Consider the following 24,030-nt stretch of genomic DNA (forward strand, 5'->3'; position numbering starts at 1 on the left):
TTTGGCAAATTTTATTTTTTGGGTCTTAGTAAAGTATAAACGAGAGAAGTTATTCTCACAACTAAGCATGTACTTATAAATATTGAAACCTCTTCCTGTGGCTTAAATCTTGTATGCTCTCAAAAACTTCACGGCATGGGAATGGAATTTCACCTGCCAATCTCATTTCCATGTGGACTTTAATATTATTAAAGAAATGCAGCTCTAAACAGAATAGTCATCTATTTGCCTCCTAAAGTCAGTGTTATTTTAGGAGGTGGTCTGTTGACCCCAAAATGCAAAATTAGTTATTTTTTCCACATTCTCCTAGTGCCATCTAACTATCGGTATAGTTTCAGTTAGTATTAGGGATGTGCATGATTAGTCGACTAAACGATTAAATGTTGCTGCCCTCGCTAGTCGGCACCAGAAAAACGAGTTGCTTAAACAATTATTAATATTTTATTAATGTATAACAACAGTTAACTGTTGCATCTAAGATGTTACGCAGCCTCCCACCAATAGCCGGGTCAGACCCCCTTCCCCACATGCTAATGCCCGGATGTTGTAAACAAGAAAGGTGGAAAGTGGGACAGATGAAATCTCGTGAAACCAACGTGGTTTGGCATTATTTTGATCTGGAAAATTAAAATAAGGTAATATGTAGGTCGTGTGAACAGGCATGTGAACGTTAACCTGTAAGGTAAGAAGGCTTCTGGTACTAGCACTGCTAACATTAGCCACACTAGGCAAACCAATATGGCATGTAGTGTTTCCCATTAATTACTAAGACTGTGGCGGTCCAACAGTCTAATTTGTCCCCCCACAGTTTCATTACGAAGCAAAAATATTTTCACACTTAACGTAAAACAATAATAACATAAGAGACCTTTAATGTAATGTTTTGCGCATTCTAGGGTTGAGCGCAGCACATTGATTTGCTCAGCTACCCACCCACCCCCGTTCTCTCTCTCTCTCTCTTTCTCATTAACACATTGAAAACAGACCATGTGTCATAGTTGGATTGGCCACTGGGAGAATTCTGTGAACCCCCAACCAAGACTGACATACTCCTGAGGGTGCCAATCTATTTCTTTTCTTCATGTTTTCCAGAGAATGCCAGCTCCGATCAGACTGCGGGAGCTGATCCGGACTATCCGGACAGCACGGACCCAGGCAGAGGAGCGTGAGATGATCCAGAAAGAGTGTGCTGCTATCCGCTCATCCTTTAGAGAGGAAGATAATACATACCGTTGCAGAAATGTGGCAAAGCTACTTTATATGCACATGTTGGGCTACCCAGCGCACTTTGGACAGGTATGTTTGGTGATGGCAGAGAATGTCTTTTCAAATGTTGAGAAAAAGCTTTTCAGATTTCCAGTGACATTATTGTAACAAAGCTCATACCCTGGATTGTGGTTTGACATGATGACTTGTTTTCCAGCTGGAGTGCCTGAAGCTGATTGCGTCCCAGAAGTTCACTGACAAACGGATAGGTTATTTGGGAGCTATGCTGCTGTTGGATGAGAGGCAGGACGTCCACCTACTAATGACAAATTGCATTAAGAAGTAAGTGGAGGCAAGATCCTAGGTTAATATATTTAAATTCTGCTTTTAAGATGTTGCTTGTTTGCAAATGACAGGCACGATGATTTGTTCTTGATGAAAGATGAAATACATAACTTGTGAGTTAAGTATCAGTTGATGGCAATCTGGGCACAACCCCAAAACCTACCTTGCCTGCTGGTGAAACTTTATGATAACCTTTTGTTCTCTTTTACAATAGTTTTTTTTTTTTTTTTTTTTTGCTTGCTTTCTACCAAATCCTCCCTCTTCATATAGGCCTTCATATCCCTGTGTATTCTATTATACAAAGTTATTCCATGTAAGTATTCTTGTCTGTTACCATGGCTTATTCCACTCTCCTCTCCCACACCAGTGACTTGAATCACAGCACACAATACGTGCAGGGCCTAGCCTTGTGCACTTTGGGTTGCATGGGTTCCTCAGAAATGTGTCGTGACCTGGCAGGGGAGGTAGAGAAGCTACTCAAAACATCTAACTCCTACTTGAGGAAAAAAGTAAGCCTCATGGTTGTCATGTTTATATGAATATATTAAGTATCTAAAATCTGTGGTAGACTATTTGTGAAAGAAAATGTATGCATGTGTGCTAAGAAGTTACACTTACACGAAAGTGAAATATTGTGTTCTTCATTGATTGTCTTATGTGTAAATGTTTGTTGATAGGCGGCGTTGTGTGCAGTTCATGTCATCAGGAAGGTTCCAGAACTTATGGAAATGTTCCTTCCAGCCACAAAAAACCTGCTGAGTGAGAAGAATCATGGTAAGTGTAAACGGTTTGTCAGAGCACAGTTGCTGGCTCCTGGGGAAATGTGCTTGTCCTACACAAATGCAGACTTTGTTCTATTTCCTGCCACGCACAGTGCTTTGCTCTGAACAGCTGGACAGCTCATGTCCTTTTTGTGGTGTCCTTTGCAGAGGAGAGTGGAATTAATGAGTCTGTCATAAACCCCGGGGCTAGTGTGTCCCCCACATAGGGGAGACATGCTACAGGAAAAAGTTTTTCAAAATATGAAAGTTTTTTTATAATGGTGCTGAAACAACTTGATCTTCTTTGACATTGTGTAGCAACTCAATAGTGATTAGTTCAGATAAGACAGTTTGAAAATACATGCATTTGGTTGCTATTATTACAGATCATTAATGTCTGTCCTGTAGTGCATGGCACTGAATAATGTATAAAAGGAAGCTGGTGTGACGTGGCCATAAAATACACAAATATGCACTAAGCATTGTCAGGAATTGGTGAGAGAACTTTACATTCACTTTTATTCAAACACCCAACCTATTCAGTGATGTGAAAAAAATTCTTTCACGTATAGAAATAACTTAGATTATTGATTACTTAGAAAATGTAAGCCACTTTGTGAATTTTCAACATTTTTTTTACAACTGTGTTGTGTGGCTTCAGAACTCACCCACCATTGCTTTTCAGTGCTTTCCTTCAGATGATAAATTTTCAACCTTGTAAATTCTCAGACCAGGTCACTAGGAAATAATTTATGATGCTGTCACCTGATGTCCTCTATGATTAATCATATGTATGCTAGTACATCATATTTTTTTACATCTGACTTAGGCTTCTGTGTGATTTGTCAGCTTGAAAACTGGTACAAAGAACTACAAGAGCTAAGCCTGCACATTACTAAATGTCATGTAATTCACATATATCATATTTTAATAAAAACATGGTAGATGTTTACCACGTCTGCAATTTGGCACTTATAGTAAGTAGATGTTATGAAAGCCCTCCCAAACATCTGAAATATTTTTGTCATTTAAGTCTGTGTTCTAACCCACAAAAGCACTGCCTGGCAACAACACAGCACGTACCATCATTTCAGTGAGGCAACTGCAATGGCACAGCAGGGTTGTTGAAGCGGAGGGCTCTGGCAAAAAAAAAAAAAAAAAAAAAAATTCAAAAAAGTTGAACCTGGCACAACTTTTCACACAACACATCATCATCTCGTAAGGTAGCGTGTTGACCGATCAAATACGTAAAAGTGCACATTCCAGCTAGATAACTTAATAATGTGAAGGGATAATTCTACTGTTAACCTCGCAAACGTAGATACAGAGAATACTATAATTGTCACCATGATATCATTTCAGAGTTCTAAAATCTCTGTGCACTGTTTCAGCTATGACAAGCCTTCACACTCATGGATCTATTACTCAGACTGGCCCTCTTTTTGAGTGCATCATCAGTACCCATAACAATGGCACCCACCAACACAGTCCCTCATGTTTTTTGTTTGTTTGCTTGTTAACACAGGTCTGAATTTCTCAGTAACAAATGGGTGATGTAGAGAACAATACTAGACAAACTTTTGTCAACATATTCATTCAAAACGAATAACCTTTACTTTGTATATTCCCCCAGGTGTTCTCCATACATCAGTTGTCCTCCTCACTGAAATGTGTGAAAGAAGTCCTGACATGCTGGCGCACTTCAGAAAGGTACAAACAGTTATTCTTTTCCAAATTATCTTAAAGGAATTACTTATGCGTTTGTCTTAAGCTCATGTCACATTTCATTCTCCCTTTGCGTACACATTTCTTTTTGATATAGCTAAGTTAGTCAAACATGTTAAGCTTTTTGAGGTATGGATTGCGCTACAGGTTTCCTCTACATTCAAAGTATGGTCAATCTTTTATCTCCTACCACTGTCTTTTCCTCTTGTTTTTCAACTGCTGCTCTACCTTTCCTTCTCTAGGTATAACAAAACTGTGCAAGAAGCACCACTCCTCCATGCTCATGATCTAAACATTATTTTGAGCTCTCTGAAAGTGAATGATTTCCAGTTTCCCCTCCCTAACATCTACCTCATATTTTTTCTGTCATTTGTCTTTGTTACAATTCCTGCATTGTGTTAGAATGAGAAGGTAAGAGTACATTCTGATCTCATAGCTGGTGCATGCTGTAAATAGTAATCACTCCTCACAGTCACCTCAGACGTAACCAAATTTGTGTTGAGTAATGTCATGTTGTGTTTAATTTATAGTTTTTATTTCTTTTTTTTTTTTAACTTACACAGTGATCATTACTATGTCAGTGTTTTGAATATTATAAATTGGTTTTTGGTCCATTTGTCAGATACATTTTTCACAATTGTTTTGAGTGTGATTATTTGCCTAATATGCTATTTGATCACTGTCTACTTAAAAGCAGTGGGGTGGGTGTGTTTTCACGTGATTGCCACAGGTGTCACCAAGAACAGATGATTTTCTCTGTGTCTGTATAACTGTAAGGGGGTAGCTTATGTGTTATGTCAGTAACTTTCTTAGGTTTGTATAATTGTGAAGAGGTGTTTTTCTGTCTTGAGCAAGAGTTAAAAGTTTGGTGAACGTAGTAAATATGATGTCATGTTAAGACAGAGGAGTTCAAAGGTTTAGATTCCTTTTTAAAATCTCTGGCATTTTGGGTTGCTTGTTTGTCCTCATACCCACATCAGAGTAGAATATTTATATCAATTTCATCTCTGCACATCCCGTAAAGGGAACTGGTGAGGAACGTGTTCAGCGTAGCATAACCGAAAGACTGGAAGCTTGCTGAAACAAAACTAAAAGTGAAAAAATAGGCCTTCTAGTAACTCCAAACCTGTTTAATTGACATGCTGTATCTTGGTAGTTAGTAAACTAGTCAAAGTTACATCTAACAATTTCTAAGAACTGGGCTTGCAGTTTCCCTGCTGCCAGTCTTTGAGTTGTTTAGGTTGAATATATCCTTGATCTATCTGCAGTGGGTGCAAAGAGATAAAAATGATGCCCAATCTTCTAATTTAATGCTGGATAAGACAGCGAGCTGTGCACCAAAATATTAGATTGTTCTTTTAAGGTTATATTTTGATAACCTGTTTTGGAAGGCACTGAGAGATTGAAATGACATAGATCTGAAAATGATTGTGATGAGAAGTTTAATATAATAAAATGTGTTGTTTGGCACTGTGTTAAATTCTAGTCTTTGATACACATCGGTTTATTTAGCCATGTTCAGAAGAAACAGAAGTGTGTATGCAGATTTTCCTTTTTCTCGAAGTCAAATGTTCAAATATAATATTTTTGTACAATCAAGGATTTGATTGTACAACCTCAAAAATTTGACTATTAAATCACCTGAGTTTTAACCATATTACTCTACTACAACCGCAAAATTCCCGACCCCTTTGCTCTTGAAATGAGTTTGGCTGGCTTCCACTGTAAAAGTTAATGAAGAACAATGTTATATAAATGTTGATGAAGAAAAGCAGAAAATTTAAGATCCGTGCAAATATTTTGACACCTGTTCTTTTGTCCTCTGTTGTTGATTTTTTTATTTTATTTTTTTTTTTTTTAATTTATTTTTTGTAGCTGGTTCCACAGTTGGTGAGAATCCTGAAGAACCTAATCATGTCTGGATACTCTCCTGAGCATGATGTGTCAGGCATAAGTGACCCTTTCCTGCAGGTAAGTCTCCCTCTTTCTTGATGCAGGTACTCAGTACTTTAAGTACAGATTCAATTTGGCCCGATGCTTGTCGTGACTTACAGTGAGCATTCAGAACTCCTGATGATCAAATGACAGCATTAACTATGTTGCATTACAACAGAAAAATTTAAAGCTGTTGTCATTAAAAAGAAGCTACAAATGTCCTTATTTTGGTGTTGATAAATTTTTATTTAACAGTAAGATACAGTTGAGGCATGGGACGGCACACCTACAGCTAAAGCAGGCTAGATGTATGTTGTGCCAGTGGGAAAGAAAAAAACAAAATGACAGCAGACCAGCAACAAGCAAGGAGTGGGCCAGAATTGACCTGTGGGGATCAATAAGGTGCATCAGATTTTTCAAATAAACCGACAGGACTGGACTGTTTCTTTCTTTCTGTAGGTGCGGATATTGAGACTACTGCGAATTTTAGGCAAGAGTGATGATGACTCCAGTGAAGCAATGAATGACATTCTTGCACAGGTTAGATTTAAACTTAGTCGTTGCTTTCACTTTAGAGCTCAAGGATTAACTGTTAACTGACCAATTAATTGTGTATATACTTACAGGTTGCAACAAACACAGAGACGAGTAAAAATGTAGGCAATGCAATCCTGTATGAAACTGTACTGACAATAATGGACATCAAGTCTGAAAGTGGACTGAGGGTGAGTTAATTTAATTTCGAGGAAAACTTGGTATGAGCATTTTAAAATATTTTTTCCTGCTTAAATGACTTTTCTTTTACAGGTTTTGGCCATTAATATACTAGGTCGCTTCCTTCTTAACAATGACAAAAATATAAGGTAATTAGTTCATCTACAGTACTTGACCTTGCAAGGAGTGAGTCATCCAAAATGTTATTATGAATGCCTGTTGATATTTTTAATTAAACTCACTATTTCAGATATGTGGCATTGACATCCCTACTAAAGACGGTACAGACAGACCACAATGCAGTGCAGAGGCACCGGAGCACCATTGTGGATTGTTTAAAAGACCTGGACGTGTCCATCAAGAGGTGATTCACAGTGCATACAGTGCACACCTTACTTTAACTAGAATTCTTTACATTTTTTATTATTCAGCCTTGTTGTTTCTGACCTTGGTCTGTTTTTCATTTCTATGTAGACGTGCAATGGAACTGAGCTTCGCCCTGGTGAACGGCAACAACATTCGAGGCATGATGAAAGAGCTGCTCTACTTCCTGGACTCCTGTGACCCGGAATTCAAAGCAGACTGTGCATCAGGAGTCTTTCTAGCTGCAGAGAAGTATGGCACTGATGCAGACATTAGTACACATTATAGCTCGACTCAACTGCTTTGTAGTAATATGAGAACACATCCTGTGTGACCTTATCATGCGCAAGGTTGTAAAAGAGATTTCCAGCTTTTCATTTTCCTTCTTAGTACTTCAAGCACAGAGGTCTAGGTTGATAGAAATTGATAGAAGTAACTGTATCTGCATGCATTGGAGATACATGTAGACTAAATGTCAGTTATGTCTTTTAAGAGGGAAAAAAAATCACCTGTTGTTCTACAGAATGCAGTATTAAACATACCCAGAAATGCATCACGCTACACGTTTGTTTGTGGCACCACAGTGGACAGGGGATGGCTTACACTGAAATGCTGTATGATGATAAAATGAGTGATCCATCGTCTGACAGACTATGTTGATACCATTTATTTTCTCACAGCATTTGTCTCCTGGCTGTATAGAATTTAAATAACTTTACATGTTGATCATTCTTCTTCAGTCCTTTTTCTAGAACTAATCAATGCATTCTTTGTTACAGATATGCCCCTTCGAAAAGATGGCACATAGACACCATTATGAGAGTCCTGACAACAGTACGTATATTACAAAAACTCTCCAGTGCCTCTAATGCCTTTTGAAATGGATTTGATTCTCAGCACTCATAATAATTACCCCTGGTACTACAAATGGTCTCACCGAATCTGGTAACAGACCTCCACAGCCAACGCTGATTTAGTTTTAATGCAATTCTACAAATACATTTTTAATATCTATTTGCATTTCTCATTGGTATCCCTTCTCATCCTTACAGGCAGGGAGCTATGTGCGAGACGATTCTGTTCCCAACCTCATCCAGCTCATCACCAACAGTGTAGAGATGCATGCCTACACAGTACAGAGACTCTACAAAGCACTGCTGGATGACATCTCACAGGTCAGAGTAGCTCTGGTTTGGGTCATTATTAGATTTGGGGCATATCCATCTTTGAAGCACACATTCGTAGATTTGATTATGTATGTAATGCGTTGTTTGTATTTCCAACTAAAGAGTCCATCAGAGTTTGACTTGTGTTTCCCTGTGTTCTGTAGCAACCTCTAGTGCAGGTGGCGTCCTGGTGCATAGGAGAGTACGGCGACCTGCTAGTATCCGGACAGTGTGAAGAGGAGGAGCCCATCCAGGTACACCTGGAGAAATCCCAGCCAAACACCACACATACATACACACAAGCACACACACAAATTGAAGACAGAACTCAAACCTGAGAGAAACATGAGGTCATCAGATGTTGTGTTTTTCTTCTCTTCCTTTTGAATTAAGGTGACTGAGGATGAAGTTCTGGATGTGCTGGAAGGCCTCCTGGTGTCCAACCTGTCCACACCTGTGACCCGTGGTTATGCCCTTACTGCTATCATGAAGCTGTCTACTCGATTCAGCAGTGTTAAGTGAGTAATGGCCTTTTACATTTAACCTTTACTTTGAAGCTTTGCAAACATTTGGGTGCCAAGGTGATAAAGTTCATTAGCTATAAGCAATGCTACTTTTCCCCTTTGCTAACTTGTAACATTTTAAAATCTTGTTTTAGCCGAATCAAGAAGGTGGTTTCGATATATGGCAGTAGCATCGATGTGGAGCTTCAGCAGAGAGCTGTGGAGTATAATGCACTTTTCAAGAAATACGACCACATGAGGTGAAACAGCATTACTTTCTACCAGAAATTACTATCACATTCATCACAACCACATTGTACCAGTTAGAAGATTTGGGAAAATCCTTGCATGGTTGAGTTTGGACCATCTTTTATCTCCTTATTCCTTGCTTGTTTCTTGATAATAGGCCGGCTCTCCTCGAGCGAATGCCCATTATGGAGAAAACTGCTACTAATGGCCCCACAGAGATTGTACAGACAAATGGGGAGACTGAGCTCTCTGCTGTGGAACCAAAACATCCACCACCTGTCACCCAGCCAGCCAACCAGGTGAGGACACCTTTAATTATTTTATTATGTTAATGACTTTATTATTAAGAAATTAAACATACAATCCTTGAATTGAGTAACTAGATAAGGAGTTGGCAGAAGACTTTTTAACACCATGAGATCTAAAATCCAAAAGCTGACAAGATTAAGTTAGCAGTAGCTTGGAAAGTATAGAATTATTTTTGATGGTTGCGACCTGACCCAGGGTAAGCGGCAGAAAGTTTGAGCTGAATTTAAGTATACTGATCATCTTTTTTCTTTTTTAATGTTTATAGTATTATGATTAAAAATATGGTGTACATATGGATGATATATACAGGTATTTTATCATGTTTACATGTTGTCCTTGTCCCCCAGGCTAATGATTTATTAGACTTGCTGGGTGGTAATGATGTGGTGCCAGTAATCCAGACCACAATGCCCACCAAGCCCGCTTCAGCTGGAGGAGAGCTGCTTGATCTGCTGGGTGACCTCTCGCTAAGTGGTAGGATGCTCTGTTTAAAGCTCTCTACTGCCCCATTCAGAGCAAGGCAAGGACCTGGCATAAATCTTTGTTTGCCACCAGTGTGAATATGATGTCCAACCTGTCTCAGCTCTTAAACTGAAACTGCTTGGTTCTGGTATAAAAAAGGGAACGTGTTAATATAGGATTAATCTTAGATAACTTCTTAGTGGATGTTGGTGGTGACTGAAATTACACCTTTTTATTAATGGAAAGGATTAAGCATTTTAACATGACCATAGTAAAATGCTACTTTACAACTGTAAAGTAGGTCCACATTATTCATCATGTTAAATCTCCAGTACCAACACTGTAGTGCCCACTGTTAATGTGGTTAAAGGTGATTGTTCTGTTAAGCCCACCGAATTAAACAAAGTGTAGCACAAATGTATTGTTTGTTTGGACTTTGCGTGAAGGCTTACAGCAACAACATAAGTTGGTAGCAGTTTGTCAGGAAAGCTCCAGTGTCCGTCCAAACTGATGAAAATGACAAATCAACTTTTCTCTCACAAGAGGAGACACGTGGAATCAGTTTATTGTATATTTTGTAATAGTGTGTCCACATCCTCTTAAACCCTGGTGTGTTGCTTTCCCCTTCCCAGGAGGTCCAGCCCCTGCTCCTGCTCCCTCTGTGCCCTCTTCCCAACCCTCTTTCCTCTTGGATGGCCTCTCCTCACAGCCCCTGTTCAATGACATTGCAGCTGCAGGTGAGAGTCTGTTGCTCTCCTTGATCATCCGCTGCCAAATAATGTATTAATACTCTTATGTATTAAAGCACTTGGTCATTTTGTTTTTCTTTTTTTCGATTACCATGACACTTATAATGAAAGGTTAGTAACCATATGTCTAAATCTTTTGATGGTCTGCTCCTCTGAAATCTCTATAAAGGTATTCCTCCCATGACGGCATACAATAAGAATGGTCTGAAAATAGACTTCACATTTGAGAGAGCTAACCCCAATCCAAACATCGCGGTCATCACCATCCATGCTTCCAACTCAACAGAGGCAGATATGACAGACTTTGTTTTTCAGGCTGCAGTACCAAAGGTAAGCAGGCGCAATCGGATACTGATATTAAGTAGCTAAGTTACAATACATTCTATTACATAATGTTGTTCATTACTAATGTAGTTTTACAAGGTGAATGACCTTTAGTTTTCCATTGGGTTTACACGGCAGATTTAATAACGAATAATGCCAAGAATGTGTAGATAATGCTTGCAGAACCTGAACGAATTTTGTAAACATTCACCTGAAAACATTGCTAACCTGTAAGCCAGTCCATACTAGTGGAAATTAACCATTAATAGAATATAGACTAATAGACTTTGGTGTGCCTTTTTTTTTAATATCCACAGTAGTTTTATCTGGTTCAGTTATTCAGTTATTTTCTATTTTGGCAGGAATGCTTTGATCACAGACTTGAATTCAATACACAATTCAAATTACAGCCCTCCGATACTGGATATTTGGGGTTGATACCGATTTTAGGGAGTAAAAAATTCCGATATTGATATATATCAGCCGATATTCTCTGTGTGTGTGTGTGTGTGTGTGTGTGTGTGTGTGTGTGTGTGTGTGTGTGTGTGTGTGTGTGTGTGTGTATATATGTGGGTGGTACATATTTATACGTATTTGGACTTTAACACAATTTTCATAAGTTTACCTCTCTATACCACCACAATGGATTGGAAACGAAGCCATCAAGATGTGATTATAGACTTTCAGCTTTAATTCAAGGGGTTTAACAAAAATATCGCATCAACCATTTAGGATGTACAGCCATTTTTATACATAGTCCCTCATTTTCAGAGGCTCAAAAGTAATTCGACAAACCAACATAATTATGAATACGGAGGACAATCCTTTGAAGTCAATGACTGCCTGAAGTCTGGAACCAATAGACATCACCGAATGCTAATTTTCCTCCCTTGAGATACTTTGCTAGATCTTTACTACACCCGCCTTAAGTTGCTGCACTTTCCCATTCAAGCGAATGGGAACGTGGTCTGACTTTTGGACCTCACTGTAGCTGTGATGGGCCAATAACAGCCGATTTTATTGGCCAATCAATAAATTGGTCAGGCTCTAATTTAAATCGCTTGATCCATAACCTTGTACTTTTTTTTTTTCCTGTTTTTAAATATTTTTACAGAAATCTGTGATAAGAGATGCTGTAAAAGTCATCACTTATGTCTCATGTTTGTCACCTGTGTTATTTTCAAAGTTATATTGTCTGTATTTGAACTCGAAAAATCATTGAGGGGTTGGCCCTCAATTACAATAATGTTAAGTGAAAGTTTAAAATGACATAAAAAGGTACAAAATATTAAAGATACAGAATAAAAGAAAACAGTAATTCAAAACAACTACATATAAATACAATTTATTGAATAAAAGAAAGATACAAAAAACAAATCAGTTCAAACAGGTACAAACAGAAGCTGGATGGTTTGTGATCATGGATTTAAATTGACCAAGGGTTACCACAGAATTCTTTTTTTTTTTTTTTACGGTGCTTTGTAAAGAATTCCAAGTGGTCATAGCATAGAAACTAAAAGCAGATTTTCCAAGCTCAGTACAGACGTTTGTGACTTACACTGGTGTTCTGGACCATATCAAACTCAGTCTAACATAAAAGTAATATAAGATGGCAGCTTGCCAATAAGAGCCTTGCAGATAAACAGATGCAAATTCCTATCACATCTATCAAACAGAGAAGACAAACCAACTTTTCCATACCGGAAGCAATGCTAAGTAATGTAAGCATCACCAGTGATAAACCTAAGGGCAGAGTGATAAACAGCACGCCTATAAATCACATGGACACAATCTAGAAACAGAAGGAAAAATGGCTTCAACTATTTTTCTATTAAATTTTCAAAGTTAGACTCAGCTATTCAAAAATATTAGTATTTCTCTATACCAATAGTTACATATTTTAGAAGTAGTAGGTTATTTTATTGGGAAATGTTGTTGATACCACAAGTCTTCTCGGCCTTATAAGAATCATATAAATTAAGTGCCACCGAGTCTGTTGTTTCTGTAATCTAAAATATATACATTTTAGAAACACAGAAAATTTTGAAACATTCAAAAATACTCTTTAAACATGTTTTCGATGAACTAGCTTAGAATATCTCGGTTAACTTTCAGTACACTATTACAGACCTTCAGTATTCAACAGGAAGCCCAAACATACTGCTTACCTAACAACATTAAAAGTCCCACCATTGCCAATAGTGCCATTCTCAGTCTGTGTTGAATTACACAGAAGGACGAGCCATTAACGTGTCGTGGAGATCTGGCTGCCATAATGGATCAGGCAACAAAATCCTTGCTGAGTGTAGTTTATTTGTCTGTATTACCTATTTTACAGTCACCTTATCTGGTTGATAAAGATGAGAAGAGCATTTGAGTAATTTGAACTGAACATCCGTGGTCAGTGCCCAATCAATAAGAACATCTCTGTTTTATACTGCTGTAATGACCCCATTGGTATCATTACATTTACCTAACATACTGTCCACTATCTGTTTTTCAGACATTCCAGCTGCAGCTCCTCTCCCCTAGCAGTAATGTTGTCCCAGCACTCAACCAGGGAACTGTCACACAGGTCATCAGAGTTCTCAACCCACAGAAGGTGAGTTTGTCCTTCACAAATTGTCTTTGATCAGTTTTTTTTTTTTTTTGTCCTTTGAAGCACAAAGGACAAAAAGACCTGTGCAACCTTAAATGATCTGCAAGAATTTCCTCTTTTTATAAACACGATCATCCTCACAAAATTTCAGCAACAGCTACGAATGAGGATCAAGCTGACGTACACCCACAAAGGCTCGCCTGTGCAAGACCTGGCTGAGGTTAATAACTTCCCCCCTCAGTCCTGGCAGTGATAAGCTGTGTCTATTGCTCTTAAAAGCCCCACCAAGGGAACTATGAAAACGATTTTCCTTTCACCTCCCTCCTTTCTTCCAACGGATCCCCCTGTGACGTCACTGCAGACCGCTGCCCTCAAGTTGCATGGGAAGCAGCAGAGCATCTAACACAGGAGAAAAATACAGAAGTTATGAAGACCCTAATGACTATTGACATCACCAGAATAATTGGGAAAACATATCAATCAATGAACTTTCTCTTTTCTTTCTTAATTGGTTTCCATGATCTCTTTGCCTAGTAGTACTATTTTCACATACACCCCACACCCAGCCCCGTTACCACCCACAAAAGCACATATGCTCACCATTCACTGTGGTACACTTTACCACTGAAGTCACTGTAGAGAAAAAGTGTTGCCCACTACGAGCACTGCAGTAAGCATAGTTTTAAATTAATTAATAGTTAAACTAAAAATACAGTTGAAACACTTTGCTCCATTGATTTTCATGATTGGCTTTGCATTCAGACTTTTTATATGAACCTTCAGTCCTATGATGGCAGCAGAAAAAGCTTTGTCTATTTAGTGCAGTCATAAGCTTCTGGGATAACCCCTTTTTTCACCCTGCATATCACGAGTGATATAACTTGTCAGAGAGTTGTATTCATTTTGAATTACATTAATTTGCTTGAAGCATGTTTGGGCATTGTTTGGATCAAAGTTGCACCTTGACTCAAGCTCAGAGGGGATTTTCTGGTTCTGGTAGTAGATCTCTTTATCCTATGTTTCTATAGGAAATAGTCTACATTTGTTTTGCCACAATGATAAGAGCATGAACAGATCCAAGAGGCCCAGTTTTATCACCTGTGGGTAGTTTCAGAAAACATGCTCAGACTTTCCCACACAGCTCTCCTAAAATCATCTCATCTGTAGCTTCAGTTTTAGATGTGTATATTAAATTCAACAGTTAATTGCTTTGCATAGTTTGAGGATGTTCATTCATTAGGATGGATATAATCCAAGCTTGAAATTTATCTGAAGACAAGGTGATTGCATCACTTCTCCTGCATCAGTGTCCTCACAGTCTAGCTTGCAATGTAGATACATTTCAGATTTGTTTAATCTGGTTGAATTTAGTCACCATGCACATACATGTAAATTAAGCTTGTTATGAATGTAGTTACATGCACTGAATGCCCCCCCCCCCCGTCTTCTTTTTCATGGCTGTCTTCTTTGATGGGGACATTCATCTTATTGGCACTATTTCTGTGAAACTGTTTTATTTCTGCAGTAATTTGAGTTAATTATTTATGCCTGATATCAAAGTGATGTGCCTTTCTGACTTAGCTAGATAAAAGCCCCTGAACTATTGAGTTCTGTATGAGCTTTGTTTGTAAGTCTGCTTGTGTGCTGATCGTGTTTTCAATCTGAGAGAAATGGTCCTGATGGATTTGAATTGGTATATCACTTCATTCAATAAGTTATACTTTTACAATTCTATATGTCATAATTAGTTAAAAATATTCACCCACTAATAGTGACCTATCCAAATGTCAAGAGCAATGTCTTTTTGTCTTAGTTTTGACAAAAACTTAAATTATAGCTACACGATCCTGATCGTTTTTTCCCCTATACTGTGTGGCAGACTGTCCATTAAAAATGCCTATTGGATGTTATGAATAACAAGTCCTAAAAACAAAGCAAATCTCAAAGACTATGGCAGCTAATAGATGTAAACTTTTTTTCTAAGCTGGCATCAAGGTTTAAAGTGTTTTTAAAAAGTATAAATGCTCCACTGAAGTGAAATGTCATTAAGATTTCCTTCCCGTCAACAAACATTGAAGTGTGAGTTTGGATCACTTGGTGAGGTACTGGGACAGGTTGTTTTGTGGTTGTGTGGTGTGATTTCTTGGCTCTTGTCTTCTCCAAATCAGAATTCTGACCATGCTGTCGGAGACAGTAACCTTAATACCTCACAATGTTCTCTCTTTCTGTTAACCTTCAGTGGCAGTAGATTGACAGCTTTGTTTAGTCATGAATTGCAACCAAGAGGAGCATCTGCATGAGAGGAACTAATGGTAGTTTGTACATCTTATTACTTAACAAGCTCAGCAGCCCTAAGATGCTGTGTTGAGATCCTCAGATGTTTAATCAGGCTGTATACTTCTTTTCACTATGCTTCACTATCTTCTAACTTCTGTGACCAAATCAGAGAGACTATTAGCTTTGGAAATATTTTTGAGCTATGATATGTGTATATGGAGAAAATTATTTCAGTTTAACTTTTTTCTGTTGTTGACAAATGCTATATTGGCTTTTTTCTGTACATATTGAGGGCTTTTACAATTTTGTCTCTTGTACTATCTTTCATCCTTTTTTTAGATACCATTTTCTAAAAATTCCAATTATTCACAATGTATATTGTCTAAATAGATCGTCAACATCAGTCTATTAAGACTTCCCTGTATCATCACTCATTCATTGTAAAAGATATATGATCTGCTGCCTGTACATTGTATATAGTTGTAAAACAAACAAAAGCTGATCAAATTAAATAAAACCCACATGAAGACTTAAAAGATTAGCTAGGAAGTATAATTGTATGCATATATGTACAAAACAGAATCTTAAAAGGATGCAATTAAGCTGCATTTAATTTACTATTCTTCATACTACATTCATGATCAGATGTGTCATCTTTACTTCTTTACAAAGATAGTTGGTGAGTCAGTAGGCTACTTGTTGGGGTTCCTTTGGATGTTGAGACAAGGGTTGAATCTGTCTTAACAGATGCTGTCTGAATGATGTACTGTACTACTGAGAAACCTAAGCACAGTGCTGCAAAGCGGCAGAAGTGGCACCTTACTTCATCTGCTTCCCTGCCCCTCAAACACCTCATGTATCCATGCCCTCCTTCGAAGAGGAACGGGTTTCTTGCCATGATGTAACTCTTCCTTCTGGCCTTATGTGCGGTGTGGTGTATTGCACTCTTGACAATTAACATCACTTAAACTGTCTACCTATAAATTGATTAATGAAATCATGCCCCTGTGTCTTGGCCTGTTCGCTCTCAATGGTTGCCCCGTTACCTTTTTGTCGCCATGTACCACCTACCTAAAAGCATCATGTCTCAACCAAGCAAGGCCACTACTAGTTCCAGACAAGGAGGTTTTTAAACTTTAATTTATTTTTTTTTCTACTTATGGGCAGTGGATTTGAATTGGAATAGAGTTTTATCAGGACAAGAGCCGATACAAGTTTTTTGTGTCCTAAGTGGTTCCAGATATGTATGTTGGAGCAGCAGTGTCCTTCCCTAGGTCTGAAGAGTACAGGGCTTCTTTTGGCTTCCTTTCTTTAGTATGGTCCATTATAGTTGATGTTACTTGCCTCTGCATGGCACAACTTTCATCTTCTCTTTGTAGCCTCTCATATTTAAGGTGGGGCTGTAACACTTCATGTCAGATTAATCTGAGCCCTCACTACTTTGGCAGGAAATGAGGGAGAAAGGCAATGGAACAATTCTTTTTACTGTTAGGATCTTTATGATTTTGTGTTTTATGGAGCGCTGCTTTACCATCCCCAAAACAAACCTGGGACAAGCCTGTGCTACAAGCTAATAGCCACAAGGGGGAGCAGTGCAAAATGGAAGGCTGACGGGATGGGAAAGGAAGTTTCATACATCTATTCCTGAATGTTTTTGTTGGTGTTGTTTGTATTGTCTTATTCAACCAGTATGTACCCTTGTTAATCACATCTGATCAGTTCTTTCAATTATACCGTAATTCATGCAGTTTTAAATGTACAAATGGAAATGAACCCAACATAAGTGCTTTGGATAGTGTAACTTAAAGGAAGAAAAGAAACGGAAACAAATACCCTTCAGCGGTGTGATCAGCGTTTGAAGTTATATTACTGTGTGTGTGTGTGTGTGTGTGTGTGTGTGTGTGTGTGTGTGTGTGTGTGTGTGTGTGTGAGAGAGAGAGGAGGGGGGGGGGGTAATCATGCTTGAGAGATGGTGTGTGACATGTCTTTTATCTAGATAGGACATGATTTTTTGGCTGCAATTTCAACTTTCAGCTTCTGAGCTGCATGTGAAAACCAGTGTAAATAATGTCATTTCTACTCTTGACCTGAGATTCCTTTTGAAATGCAAGAAAAGTTCAAATTATAAAATCTGTCACACCACCTTCATGGGTCAGGACTAAGATGTACAATAAGAAGTTCAGATAGTGCTCAAAGTACTGTTAATGTTTTTTAAGAGGGTGATGAAAGTGCACATCCATAATTTGAATTAATTGGATAATTGATTTTTTTTTTTTTTTTTTTTTTGGGTGAATTCAGTGTATAAAGGGCTTGGAAGAGCATCTGAATTACCACCATGTTCACTTTCCCTGTTTAATCAAAAAAATGCATCCATTGTATTTTGAAAACAAAATCTGTTTGTAACCCCCAGGCCTGTCCTGACTGTAAAACAATATGGTATCTGAATTGTTGGGGGGGAGGGTGGAGGCATGAGGTTCACTTTTTCCAGTCAAGTTGGACATGTTGAATTGAACCACAGTTCCATGGCTTCAAGGTGAGTGTGACTGTCAGACTGAAAGTATGAAATTATGATTAAAGATGAGAAGTTGTAAACTATTAAATGGGATATTTTCAATTTATGCTGTGTATTCTTGTCTTTGGGTTGGAGAAAATGATCAAGCGAATAAAAAGTCAAATAAAAATCTAGTTGAACTATGGTAGTTTGTTTTCTTGGTTTGGGGGTGTGGTGTAATAATCTGATCTATTCAAAATGAGTGTTGGGCTTCTGTTTGTGATGAATAATATGGGGACGCATACCATGAGACGATATAAATTTGTCTTCCGAAATTTTGCTATACCATTTATACCAAAGAAGCTACTGTTTTTCCCATTTTTATGTTTAGCAGACCATTGTCAACAATGTAACAAATTGTTGAACAAGACTTCTCAATGTTCATAATGGATTTCTACCTGATTTCTCAGGTATTCAATTTGCTGGATTAACCAGAAATTTGTGATTTTATTCATATGTTTCTAAATTGATTTTACAGAAAATGTACTATATTGTTATTATATACACAGATATTGCAAAATAAAATTATATATATGTGACAGAGGGTTCAATCCATATTGCCCACCCCTAATTCAAATGATTTTATTTAATTTATTTTTTTAATTACATGATTGACTATATCTGGTATCTCTTAATGAACAAATGTATGTAGACCACGATAGTCCCTTTATAATAAACTTTTTAATTCTTTAACATTGCTATTAATTGATCATGAAGTATGAGTGCATCAGGGAGTTCATTCAAATATGTTAAATGAACAACTCGCAGCCATGTAGCTGCTTTTAGTCAGCATCTAGTAGCAACAAAAACGTGTAGGTAAAATCTTGTGCATGAAGGGCCCCTGTGGGATCAATAAATGCCTGTGCTTTTCCTACTATGATAAGTCAGATGTCAGCTGTGAAATAAGGCTTAGTCCTTATTGAACTGAGAAATCAGAGGTAACGTATGAGCAGGTGTGTATCTTGGAGTCCCTGCCATTTAATTCATTCCACTCAGATTTTTGTGGCCCTTCTCCAGTTGGGCCCCTTGAGGAACCTGAAGTACCTCTCATCCCGCAAATGGCGAGAATTAAGTAAGATTTGTCATTATGCCAAATGATTATTTTCATTATTGGTAAATCTGCCAATTATTTCCTTCATTAATCGTTCAGTTCACAAAATGTCGTTTTCTCCAACCAACAGTCCAAACTGCAGATATACAGTTCAATATAATATACGAAACACAAAAACAGGAAATTTTCATATTTTGAGAGGCTGAAAACAGCAAATTTCGCTATCCGAACTATTCCGAACTATTTTTCATTACGAAAATAGTTCGTTTTTCTGTGAATAACTGATTAATCGAGTAATCGTTGCAGCCCTAATTATTAAGTATAAAGAGGACATTGTGCCTAATTTATCACAGATATTGCAATTGCCTAATTTATCAGCTCAAGAAACGTATATTTACCCATTTAATTCTAAGAATAAATTCAGAATTCTTAAATGTAGGGAACTCCCATGGTCCAACTGGGCCATAAAAGTGACTGTTTGTAAGTAACATTAATACAGTAAGTAATAAGACTATAATTATGCTAGCTGTTTCACCTAAAGCTACTGAAATGAATTACCCTGGGTTATGTTAAGGTTTATATTAGCTGCGGTTAGCTATGTAAATTGTACAGTGAAGCTCGGAAACGCGTGTGTGTTAAACAATGTTAAATCAGGCTAACTTAAGCTAGCGAGCTTGACGTTAGCTAACGGACGCCATTAGCAAATATTAGCAAAAGAGTTGTCTTAGCTCTAACGTGTGGCTCTAAGTAACTAATTTAACCCCAAGCATCGCCTACAACTGAATAAAACAAACAAACAAACTCTTAATTCCTTTATGGACATGTTTTAATAAGGCGCCCTTTATTTAAGATGTAATTTATGGCTTTATTAATGGTTAATAAACAATTTACTAATGCTGTATAGTTCAGTTGTAATCTGTAAGAACTAGCTAGCTACTTTTAGGTTGCCATTTTGCGAAACGGGTCCGTTTTTCCACTTGTAATAAGCCACCAATTCTGCAGTTATACATATCATATATAAACCAAAGAATACTGTTGTTACAAACGTTAATAAAGTCATTCATAACGGGTCACATGTGTCTCACTTTATAAGAGAACAACAAGTTATCTGCCGTTCAGCCCAGGTGCTATAGTCAAACAATGCGTAGGAATACCTGATAAATATAAATATAATATTTTTTGTACCAGACTTGCAACCCAAAATTGTTCTTAGTAATGGCTTATAAATGATCTATAAAGCATTACAAAATTAAATTATCTATTAAGCATTCATTAAGACAACAATTTATAAAACCCTTTATAAAAGGTTAGAAAATGGCACAGAATATTGTTGGGATAATGTTAAATCGATACCGTGAAAGATTAAAAAACATTACATACGTACAGTATACAAATATAATCTAAGAGTAGCGTACCAAAGACACACCCTACGAGGGAATATCGTGATTTTTCCGTGATGAACTGCATGAAGTGTCAAAGGACTTTCCTTATGATTAATGTAATTGGGCTCTGCCCCCAGAGAGGGTCAGTAGCTGTTGAATAATAAATAGTCTTAACCCGCCCATTTAATGTTTATTGATCAGCTCTCCGGCAGGCCTATATGACAGCAGTCAGATTCAGTCTGGATATGGCGTCGCTGCACCGACACGGGATGAGTTTTCATCTCTCCGTGGGAATTTGCCAGTCACGTACCGGGACGGCAATTCTTGGTTTTTGTCGCCGTTAACAGGGATCATCCATGGCGATGGAGGACGAGGATATTAATACAGCGGTCGTTGCGACTAACACCCAGACGGGCATCAAGAAAGGAGGTGATGCAGGAGATTACGGGGCTTGCATAGACAGGCAGCCGGACACTGTGGTCCACCAAGCGGGGCTGAATCAGACTGCAGGTCGCGGCAGCCGCATTGGTGCCGGAGCTCATGCTGCAACGGGGATCCGAGTGCTAAAGGCAAGTCATAACGAGAGGATTTATTTTCTTGTCATATAGTAGGTGAATCAAACAGGACAAACTGCTCGAAACAAGGCCTCTACATTGTGTTACATGTCAAGGTTTTTCTTACATTGCAGTAGATGATTTAAACAGGGCATGAGAATTAAAACGCATCCTTGCAATATTATGTAACGCCTTTGATATCAGGTGATTGATATTCTGTGTTTGATGATTGATCTGTGGATGATTGCTATTCACTGAGGAATGTACCAGAGCCAATTAACAGCCACAAGCCACACACACACACACACACACACACACACACACACACACACACACACACACACAAATACAAACAGATACAGCAACACACTGTAGACTGTTTGAGCTTTTATAGCAAGGCCCACTTCCAACAGTTTTTCTATGAAATTATTGGGCAAGACACATGTTGTGTAATGACATATAAGTTCCCAAGGTAGACACACACACACACACACACACACACACACACACACACATGAATCTCAGCTGTGCTCTTCAATTTAATGTGTATACATTACTCAGTTATTGTATTTGACAGAAGGCTGTGCATCAAAATCATGAAGTAAAAATAGGTCACCTGTTAAAAACTGCTTGATGGCATAAGTAAAATGCTGATCTTTCTTCAGATTTTATTTAGCCCTTCAGTATTGCTGCTGATAGATATTGCCTGGGAAACCATAAGCCAGTCAGTCTGAACAGTAATGCGGTCGTAAATTTATTTTATTTATTTATTTTATTTCATGCCTTTTAACATCAACATAAACTTACTTTACATACCGCATCATCATTAGTCTACAAGGGACCTCGGTAGTCAACTGAAAAACTGAGCCAGGTCAGCCATCACCAGGTCAGACAAAAGGTGGGAAAATATCCAACATATACACCTATCAGCCACAACATTCAAACCAGTTTCCAGTTTTAATGTTGTGATTGAATGGTGTATATATATATATATAATAATAATAATACATACAGGATATACATGTACATATATCCTGTATTTATTGTTATCCAGCATGGCCCTGCTTCACATTCACACAGGGACACAACTGCCCAGTACATCTGAAGTCCACTGGGGCGACCATTGAGCGATTCCACAGCAGCAAGCAGTGGCTCAGTGCTTCACTCAGACCCACCTTGACAGTAGCTGACAAGGAAAGGGTAGGCAGTTTGCTTTAAGTGTGGCAATACAGTTTTTACAAAAGATGTAGGAATTAGTCTAACTTCTGTGCAGTCACATCCTTGTCTCTCTAACTTGTGGAATAATGCTGCTCCAGTTTTGACTTATTTAAGTAGTAAACGTGAAAGCTTAGTATTAACCTTGGGAGTAGAACAAATTAATTTTAACTCAAAATACATGCATATCACGTGGTAAGAATTAAAATTACCTGAATGTACTTAAGGTATTTCAAATAAAATAACTTTGTTAGACATCAAATACTGCAGCTGGTGGTGAAATGGGATTTGCCAAGTAATTGGTTAGTTTAATCAGAAGAAAAATCATTGATTGTTATTGTAATAAGCAAAAAATAATTAAATCATTTATCAAAAGATAATACCAAATATATGTTGATTAGAGCAAAGAGTTTTAAAAGTTGGTCAAAAACAAAAATAATGATTTCAGCATCACTTTGGGCTCTGGGAAGTTGTAACTAGGATTTTGAATTGATTTTTGATATTCAACAACCTAAGTGAAACAAAACTGATCATAACAAAAACGAAAATGATCATTTGTTGCAACCCTAACTGTATCATCCAAGCAGAAGGTGTTCATACAGTTAGTTGATGTGTCTGAACTTGTGTTGTTCCTACAGTTTGGTGAAAAAAAAATCAGAGTTGTTTCATATTGTGGAAAAGTAATTTGTGTGATAAAAGTGTGCAATTATGTGTGACTACGTGCTGTATCTTGTTGTATGCGTGTGTTTGTTTTGTGTGTGTGTGTATTTTGGCAGAGGGGGTCGGTTGAGCTATAAATCGAAAACTCTCAGTTTGTGGCTCAGCTCTCCGGTCTAGTGTAAAGTCCACATTACTGCAGCTGTTGGTCCAGGTGACAATTCCTTTACTCACTAAATTAAACTTCTTCTGAAATTTTTCAGAGAGACCCTTGGATTTATTTTGAGGTACTCTTCCTTATCCTGATGTGTCACACAGCAAATTCTTCAAAGGCTTTTTGAACATCACAACTGAATGAGGCATGGATGACAAAATTTGCAAAAAGTATTGAGGACACCTTTAACCTACCAAACTGGATGGCGTCCAGACTTGTGCTTTCATATCCAATATATTAGATAAATGTGGGGTCATGGTGCATCCTTGACAATCTCAAACAGCAGTCGAGCGTGTGTGTGTGTGTGTGTGTGTGTGTGTGTGTGTGTGTGTGTGTGTGTGTGTGTGTGTGTGTGTCTGTGTGTGTGTGTGTGTGTCTGTGTGTCTGTGTGTGTGAGATAGAGTAGTTGATAGATAATGTTACCTCTTGGACCAAGTAACATACTGTAATGCATTTGTTGTGCCTGTGAATGGCAGTCTTTCATGAGTGGCTGATGTTACTGATATTTTATCATTTTAGCATGAGATTTGTATTAATTAATGTCAAATTTAGATAGTTTAGCATTGCATATTTTTAAGTAAAAACTTTAGGCTACTGCACATCTGGCTAACATCACCACAAGTGATTCGAGCAAGAGCAAACAGCAACAACATGATATTCTGGGGCTTATTAGTAATACAGTCACAGAGCTCATCCTTATTGAGAAAGGTAACAGAATG

At 37.9% G+C, this 24,030-nt stretch overlaps 2 protein-coding genes across 5 annotated transcripts in view; both read left to right on the plus strand.

Moving 5' to 3' along the window:
- ap1g1 (adaptor related protein complex 1 subunit gamma 1) overlaps positions 1-18,305 on the plus strand; it is a 26,328-nt gene extending 8,023 nt beyond the window's left edge. For 2 of the 4 annotated variants that reach the window (XM_040140094.1, XM_040139925.1), the window contains exons 2-24: positions 1,093-1,296; positions 1,424-1,548; positions 1,919-2,060; positions 2,229-2,325; positions 3,946-4,022; positions 4,440-4,448; positions 5,913-6,008; positions 6,432-6,512; positions 6,599-6,697; positions 6,780-6,835; positions 6,937-7,050; positions 7,161-7,301; positions 7,829-7,883; positions 8,102-8,224; positions 8,380-8,469; positions 8,609-8,733; positions 8,874-8,978; positions 9,125-9,266; positions 9,624-9,750; positions 10,371-10,475; positions 10,657-10,817; positions 13,315-13,413; positions 13,562-18,305. In XM_040140094.1, the coding sequence (XP_039996028.1) occupies positions 1,096-1,296; positions 1,424-1,548; positions 1,919-2,060; positions 2,229-2,325; positions 3,946-4,022; positions 4,440-4,448; positions 5,913-6,008; positions 6,432-6,512; positions 6,599-6,697; positions 6,780-6,835; positions 6,937-7,050; positions 7,161-7,301; positions 7,829-7,883; positions 8,102-8,224; positions 8,380-8,469; positions 8,609-8,733; positions 8,874-8,978; positions 9,125-9,266; positions 9,624-9,750; positions 10,371-10,475; positions 10,657-10,817; positions 13,315-13,413; positions 13,562-13,663 (2,472 nt within the window). In that variant the 5' untranslated portion in view covers positions 1,093-1,095 and the 3' untranslated portion in view covers positions 13,664-18,305. Of the gene's footprint in view, positions 1-1,083; positions 1,297-1,423; positions 1,549-1,918; positions 2,061-2,228; positions 2,326-3,945; positions 4,023-4,439; positions 4,449-5,912; positions 6,009-6,431; positions 6,513-6,598; positions 6,698-6,779; positions 6,836-6,936; positions 7,051-7,160; positions 7,302-7,828; positions 7,884-8,101; positions 8,225-8,379; positions 8,470-8,608; positions 8,734-8,873; positions 8,979-9,124; positions 9,267-9,623; positions 9,751-10,370; positions 10,476-10,656; positions 10,818-13,314; positions 13,414-13,561 lie in introns of all 4 variants that reach the window. The other 2 variants (XM_040140009.1, XM_040140180.1) reach the window with 2 other exon arrangements.
- A 2,604-nt stretch (positions 18,306-20,909) lies between these two features.
- The window catches only part of phlpp2 (PH domain and leucine rich repeat protein phosphatase 2), a 38,206-nt gene continuing 35,085 nt past the window's right edge, over positions 20,910-24,030 (plus strand). The window contains exon 1 of the mRNA XM_040130061.1: positions 20,910-21,240. Within this exon, the coding sequence (XP_039985995.1) occupies positions 21,028-21,240 (213 nt within the window). The 5' untranslated portion in view covers positions 20,910-21,027. The remainder of the gene's footprint in view (positions 21,241-24,030) is intronic.

The sequence above is a fragment of the Xiphias gladius genome, chromosome 1, assembly GCF_016859285.1.
Source record: "Xiphias gladius isolate SHS-SW01 ecotype Sanya breed wild chromosome 1, ASM1685928v1, whole genome shotgun sequence".
NCBI classification, from domain to species: Eukaryota; Metazoa; Chordata; class Actinopteri; order Istiophoriformes; family Xiphiidae; genus Xiphias; species Xiphias gladius.